Source organism: Tiliqua scincoides, unplaced genomic scaffold, assembly GCF_035046505.1.
Source record: "Tiliqua scincoides isolate rTilSci1 unplaced genomic scaffold, rTilSci1.hap2 HAP2_SCAFFOLD_166, whole genome shotgun sequence".
Classification (NCBI taxonomy): domain Eukaryota; kingdom Metazoa; phylum Chordata; class Lepidosauria; order Squamata; family Scincidae; genus Tiliqua; species Tiliqua scincoides.
In genome coordinates this window covers 6,433-14,106 of record NW_027101418.1, presented here as the reverse complement: position 1 = coordinate 14,106, position 7,674 = coordinate 6,433, and the positions used below count along the sequence as shown (strand labels likewise).

General features: G+C 48.3%; 1 protein-coding gene across 1 annotated transcript; it reads left to right on the top strand.

The window, feature by feature from the left end:
- Nucleotides 1-543: 543 nt before the first annotated feature.
- LOC136635953 (zinc finger protein 621-like) lies at nt 544-6,093 on the top strand (the record flags this gene model as incomplete). Its single annotated transcript, XM_066611014.1, has 4 exons — nt 544-627; nt 1,065-1,137; nt 4,348-4,474; nt 5,983-6,093. Coding segments are annotated over exons 2-4 (262 nt in total), but the record flags the coding sequence as incomplete, so codon positions are not given.
- Nucleotides 6,094-7,674: the final 1,581 nt, after the last annotated feature.

The window sequence follows — 7,674 nt, the reverse complement described above, 5'->3', positions numbered from 1 at the left end:
CTCAAGGTTTGTCAAGTCCAGTCAGATGTCTGTGGGTGGCCCCCAAACAGGGCAGGGAGGAAGGTTCTCCGAGAGGGATTTTATCAGGGGGTAGAGAGCTTCTTTTCGGCCCCTTCGCAAAGGGGGAGGGAAAAGGATGAAACAGAGAGCAGGAGGGTGGTGACAAGGGTGGGCAAGCCTTTCCCCAAAGGCTGCAGAGAAGATCCCTTCAGCATCTCTGGCCGGGATCCCAGGAGAGGCAGATGCTTGCAGGACAGAGCTGAACCTGCCACTCTCCCTTCATCCCAGTCGAATGCCCATAACTCGTCCTTCTTTGCACTGGTTCCAGCGGTGGCAGCACATCAGGGGCAACCAGAAGCTTCCTCCCTCCCCAAAGGCTGCAGCAAAGGTAGTGTGAGCATCTTTGGCAAAAGCAACACAGAACTACACCTCCCAGCATGCTCTGGATCCAGGGGGAGGGCAGTGCTCAAGCATTCCTGGGACTCATGTTCCACCTCTCTTGCTTGATTGGAGGAGATCTTCGCGGAGGCTGGCAAAGGAGAAGGACCTGGTTGCTCTGCTACCCCCAAGCACAGGCAGGATCTTCCCTTTGCACTCTGCACTGGAGGAGAGTCTGTGGCTGCAGAGGTGGGTGGTCTGTGCGACACCCAGGAATAGTGCAGTGTGGAGGGGGGAATGGCTCGCCTGTGGACCTCCCTGTGCTGGAGGAGGGAGGGAGGGGACGATCCCCTGTCCTGAGCACAGATTCTCTTTGGGGAAACTTGCTAGAAATGGCTGCACCAATGAACACAACCACAAAGATGGTTGCAGTTGGGTCGGGGGTGTTTAATAGTGTTCAAGAAAGCCATTTATGGGCAACCTCTGGTTCTATCACACATTTTCCAGCACAACACCTGATGCTAGAATTTCTTCAGAGGTTGGGGAAGAGAGGAGCCAAAATCCAGACCTCCCCCTTGAGACTTTCACTCCAGAATGTCTCCATCTGCTGCTTTCCAGGCTTTGGGACAGGACGTGATGCTGAGAAGACCCAGCCCTGACGTGCCTTGTTCTTTCTGCTCCCACAGACTGCAGACTGGCGACCCGGATTCAGCTCTTTCTCTCTCGGACTTCCAAATGGGTACCGCAGATCCAGCTCAGGTATGAAGTTTTAGGAGCACATTGGTAGTTTTGTGGTGGGGAACCACGAGCAAGACAGTTGCAACATGTGTAAAAGTCTGTTGCCGCTTATAGACAATACAGCAAAAGGCCACTGTGAACATTTAAAATGTTGATTTATCAAGTATCTAAATGAAAAAATTAAGATTAAGTCATTTCTGCCCAACGTTGCATCTACACAACAAGGATCACACAGGCACACCTGTGGGTTGGGCAGAAACAGGTTAAGGAAGGAAGGAAGTTGAATAAAAGATGTTCTAGAAAGACTATGGTAATTTCTCAAACTGTGGGTCAGGACCCACTAGGCCAATTTCAGGTGGGTCCCCATTCATTTCAATATTTTAGTTTTAATATAAAGACTTGATGCTCGCCTGGGATGTGACTGCATTTGGGGAAATGTGACAGACCTGTACTTTTAAGAAGCTACTATGTATATTCATTTAACAATGATAGTCAATGGGACTTACTCCGGGGTAAGTGTGGGTAGGGTTGCAGCCTAGGAGTGTTAAAAATTTCCCTGCTTGATGATGTCACTTCCGGTCATGACATCATTTCCAGTGGGTCCTAACAGATTCACATTCTAAAAAGTGGGTCCCAGTGCTAAATGTGTGAGAACCATTCTGGTCTACTGGTCTAAGCAGTATTGTCTTCAGCAGGTCTGTAGCCTTAACAGGAAGCTACACACCTCCTGCCATAAAGTTTTCCATGACAAATCCACGTTCACCATCCAGGGCAGGAATACTCTGCTTCACACATAGGAAATGGAGATATGGAGCCAGACCCTCAGTCTGCCTCTCCAGGCTGTGTATTTAGACTGGCAGCTACACCCCGAGAGTCCCAGGCAGGGCCTGGCTTGGCTGAAATTCTGGACACTAGCTGGAGATGTCCCAGATTGACAGCACAATCTTAAATTGTGCCTGCAGCGGTCCCTGCACTGGCCAAAGGTGTTTCAAATGTCCATAAGAGTTGGCAGTGCCGGTGGGGGTACCCTGCTGATGCTCTATCCAGGCCACTGGCAGAGGTACATACACTGCTGAGCGGTGCAGCGGCTTTGGGAGGGTGGTGAAAGTTCTGGGGAGGAGGTATTTCTGGGTTGGGGCAGTTTGGGGGGGTGGATGAATTGGGCCCAGGAGGGGGGCAGGATCAGCAGGTTTCCATGACAAATCCACATTCACTATCCAGGGCAGGAATACTCTGCTTCACACATAGGAAGTGGAGATATGGAGTCAGCCCCTCAGTCTGCCTGTCCCAGGCTGTGTACTCTGACTGGCAGCAACACCGTGTCTTAAACTCCCAGGGTTTTGGGGTGCTCAGAGTTCTTGGTTCTTGAACCCTAGAGTCCTCAAGGACCTCTGTTCAGTAGTACTGCCGCCACCCTGTATGTGCCAGTGTCTCAGTCCAGGCTGCAGTCTGGGCTGAGACCCTCTAGGCTTAATTCTATCCCTTGCAGGCACTGAGCACTTTCTTTAATTAAAGCCTCAGCCCTCAAGTTACTAGTCCTCAATGAGTATTTGGTAGCTTGCTGAATGGCTAGGCAGGATTCTGAACCTTTGTCCCCAACAGACAATGAAACAATGTAGTAAAAGGATGTTTACTTTATTGAGTACATAGGGTTACACAGTGCTTTACTTGTTAAAAAAAAAAAAAGGTGCAGGAACTCACAACTTTTATTTATTTATTTATTTATTTATTTATTTATAAACCTTTTTATCAGAGAAATAAGTAATAAGCTACAACTAGATGTAGTCATTAACTACTACTACTACTACTACTACTACTACTACTACTACTACACACACATACCCCGTGTGAGCTCCCTGATAGCAAAAGCACTCCTGCCACAGCTGGAGTGAAACACCCCATTTTTTTTAGGTGGGGAGGTGCTCCATTGGGCTACAGGAAAGCCTATAGTTAAAGTGTTCAGAACTAATATAAGGTCTTGAGCCCAGCTGGTGGCCATCAGCGCTTCAAGTATTAGTTCCAAACACTTTGAGCCTAAAAGCTCTTATGGCTCAATGGCTAAAGTGCTGGTCTGTGGAGCCAGAGGCTTGGAGTTCAAATCCCTATGAGGAATAAATTTTTTTTTTTTAGGTGGGAAGGTGCTCCATAGCTGCAAAATATAAAGGTTGGTTGCCAGTTGCCAAAAGGGGGGGCCAGTTGAGGCTGCAAAACTCCTCAAAGTTCAGTCCCAGGCAGGCTCTTTTTTGACCTTTCTTTTTTTAAGTCCCAAGTAGGACTTAACCCACAGTTAAGCTCCTGGAGTGAGCCCCCTGCTGGAGGCTGTGGGTTAAGTCCTACCTGGGACTTAAAAAAAAAAAAGGTCACCAAATACTCTTCACACACAACCACAATGAGAGCTAGGTACATTGAATTCAAGCATTAGGACCAAGCAATATACACTTATCATTTCTCCATGTGCAGTATGTTTACCTTTGTGCTTTTGTAATAAAACTATAATCTTTTATTGAAAGTTATCTTTCTCTCAGTCTCCTCTTTAAGCAAATAACAGGCGCAGATTGGAGGGTGGGTGAATTGGGCCTGGGAGGGGGGCAGAATCAGCTGACGCCTCCTCTGCTGTATCCTAACCCCTCTTCAGGGTGAGCCAGTGTTACACTAGGATGCTTGGACTTCTGCTAGCTATATAGCCGGTGGAGATTCGAGTAACCCCTTAGGGCTGGCTGGGATGTTACTTGTGGTAAGAGGAAAAACTCCCCTCTAGCCCCCTCCTAACCTATGCTGGCTGCTGCGCAGGCCTTGGTTATGCCAGTGCAGGTGAGGACTGGGCTGCCCATCACTGAACAGTAAGGCCTCCCTCCTTGAAAGCCTGGACAGGATATTGATAAGAACTGTCCTCTCCCAGCAGATCATCCGAAATCTTCCCTCCGTGTAAGCAGAAGAGCAGACAAAATGCCAATGACAACAGCAAATGCCCAACTTCCTCATTCAGCTTTCCCCAAACATTTTACATGTACATCTGCAGAGTCTAAACTGCTGACAAAACTATCTGGATACATGATTAGGAAAAGATTATTCTTGATACCTGAAAATACATACTTGCATGCTTCTTCTGGTGAGGAAAGGAAGTGTGGATGTTTTGTCTGGATTGGGAGCCACTTATTTCCTGCCTGTGCCGGAGATGCGGAGGAAGGTCTGGGGTCCTGGACAATGTCTGAGGGTGTTTTCTTCATGCAGGGTCTGGTGATTTTCGAGGATGTGGCCGTGCATTTCACCGAGAAAGAGGCAGCTCTGCTGGACCCAGACCAAAGAGCCTTGTACAAGGAAGTCATGCTGGAGAATTACCGGAATGTGGCCTCTGTGGGTAAGGGGGCTCCTTCCATCATGCGGCCAATGGCTTTTTCTAGCCCTTTTCCTTTTCAGGAAGACTTTTTGCTGCCTCTGAAACAGGAATTGGCACCTTACGGCCCATGAGCTGGATCTGGTCTGCCAAACAACATGAGACCCTAAACCAAGTGGACGGCCCCAGCCCCAAACACGGTGCCATGCCTCCCTCTCCCCTTTTCTTCCTTGATATATGGCAGCTACAAGGCAGGGGGGAGTCGATATCATGATCATGGGGTGAAAGCTTTATGCTAAGCAGAGGGTGAAGCCATTCAGCACATAACTGGGGCACTGATGGCACTTCTGCTGCCAAGCTCATGGGGGGGAAGAGCACTCCCACCTGAGAACTGCAGCATTCATCTCTCTGTGGTTCAGGCCCTGTGATTCTGAGGTTTGCTCAGAACAGAATATGGGTAGCATACAGCTTGCTATGCTTGACGGAGTGCGCTACTCACGAGTAATGAGACTCTGCACCACTAGATCAAACTTAACTGGGACTCCCCAGCATCAGCTCTCATGCAACAGGGCAAGACTCCGAAAGGCCCTGAGAAGGAGCAGAGGGAGGTGAGCCCAGCAGCCTGGAGCACCAGCATCAAACAGGTTGAGCCAGCTTGGCTTGCAAAGCGCCCACAAAGTGTGGAACACGAGACGGAATCAGGGTCAAGTGCCCACTGCTTGGGGGGTGCAGCACTCACAGAGCCAAGCCAGATGGATCAGCCTCCTGTATGAACTTGAGCTGAACTGAACTGCATCCATCAACTGAAATGGAGCAGGATTCGGGGCACGTCTATTCAGAAGGAAGTCCCACTGTGTCCAGTGGGGTTTCTCTCCAGAAGGAAAAGGAGTGCAGCCTGCAGGCCTAAACTGAACTCAAGGCATAAACTGGACTGTGGGCATGACTGTGGTCATGGCAGGGAGAGAGGAAAAGGGCAAATCATTTTCCAGAGAGGAGGTTTAAGGGCTGGTCATTGTTAATACTGTGACCTGTTCTTGCCCCACGTTTTAAGAGGGACGTGGAGAAGCTGGCGCAGGATGCACACCCCCCATTTGGATTCCTCGGAAATGGCTGAGTTTTGTCTGCCACACAGTTATGTGTCTGTCTTGTCTTTCCTACTTGTGGCGCAATGTATAGCTAAACTGCCAGGCGTTCTCCTTCACTTACCATCCATAATTTAAATTGTGTGTCTAATTCAAATTAGAAGCTGTGCTTTGTAATAATAAAATTTACAGTATTTATTACTTAAGTGAAACAAACTTTCATAGTTAGTTGGGTTTTTTATTCTTCCCTTCATTTATTAGATATAGGGATGAACGCAGCTCACTCTCCACTCCCAGACGCGGCCCTTGGCCATGCTCCAGAAGAAGCTTGCCGAGCCCTGCTGTCCAAGAATGATTTCACTCCTTTGGTTTCTTCTCTGCCTTCACCGGGAGAGCTCTGAGGGTTCATGGACCTTCAGCTGAACTTATTGTTCTCTTCTCCTTCCCAAGGGCGATTTCCAGCCACCAAGCCTGACCTCATTGCCCAGCTGGAACGAGGGGAAGATCCGTGGGTGCCCGATGCTCAGGGACTGGATGAAGAGGCCTCTGGCTTTTGTGGGGGTAAGCGATCAAAACCCAAAATAATAATGCAGCTGTCCCTTTAGTGAAACATTTTCACCTAAGTTTTATGTCCTCATTTAACATAAGAACCTGAGAAGAGCCCCGCTGGATCAGGCCATAGGCCCATCTAGTCCAGCGTCCTTGTGTGAGAGGGAAAAGAATGCATTCAAAACTTTTCCTGGCCTGCCCCAGCTACGATGGCACTGCCCACTCTAGCACTGACTGGATTCCTACCAACTCATCCTGCTGGGGGTGGAGACCAGGCTAAGCTGCCTAATCTGTTTTCTTCTTGAGATGGAAGGTGGGTGCCAGACAAGGCAGCCCTTCTCCAATGAGCCTTGGTGGATATTCTGCCTTCTCTTTCACCACAACTGCCAAAAGTATTAGCATTGACTCACAGAATTCAGGGCCACAAGATGTGGTGGTGGTTCCAAGCAGATAGCTTTAAAAGCAGTGGGAAAGATCCTTCGGAACCGGTTGTATCCATTACTACTAGTCACAACAGCTGTGTGGAACCTCTAGGTTCAGGAGAGGACAGGAGAGGACTGTTGGCCAAGATGATCTGCCTTTGTTCCTCTGAGCCCTTTTTTCTGGCCAACGCTGGAAGCAGGAGGCTGGGCTCTGCAGACCTGTGGTTGTGTCCAGCAGGATTCTTCTATTTTTTAAGTGTTTTTGCAGCTGTGTTTTCCTCTTAACAGATGTTGTTTAAAATTTGTATTGTGTTTTGATCTCTATGAGCTGCTTTGGAGCTTCTTATTAAAAGATGGCCTATAAATATTTGTATATAATTCATAAGGCTGCGATGGGTTCTGGAAGAACTGCTGGATCCTGGCCCCATCTCATGCTGCCCGCCCACCCGCCTTCCCCATGCCCCCCAGACTCTTGCTCCGTCCTGGAAATGCCAGCGCAAACTTATCTTCCTCTATCACTGCGGAGGCTGGATGCAGCCTCTGTGGTCTGGTGCATATTCCTGCACTGGCCTAGCTGACTTCCATAGAGGTGCAAATGTGCTTCACAACATGTTTGCGACTTGCGTCGGCCCAGGATGCCATTAGGATTGCACAGTAAGTGTGATTTCTCATTTTACTCTCTTCTTCTGTTTAGTTTGGTCTCCTACTCTCAGGTAAACTCTGGTCAACTCAAGAGTGGACCTGTTTAGGCTGGAGCTGCAGTGTCCTGTCCAAATTATGTCTTCCTGCTTTGATTGATTGATTGATTGATGGCCCTCAATTAGCTCCTGTGTCCCAATTTACTGGACCTTTAAATTATGTTCTAACTTAGATTAAGTTCTAAATTGGGTTAAGAGTAAGGTAAATTTAAATGAAGTAGAAAAGCTTCCTTTCCTCTTTTTCCTCCTCTGTTTTGTTTAGTTTCAAAGTGTCTCTGCCTTGAGCTCTTACTCTCCAGTAGACTCTGCTGCTCCTCAGAGTAGGCCTATGTAGACTTGGGATGTAACTCCCTTCAGAATCAGCTCCCTGTCTAAAGTCTACCTTACTGCTTTTAATTAAGTAAGCACTTAAGTATTACTTTTATTGTGCTCACCCAGCTCCTGTGCCCCAAATTACTGGACCTGAGAAGTCC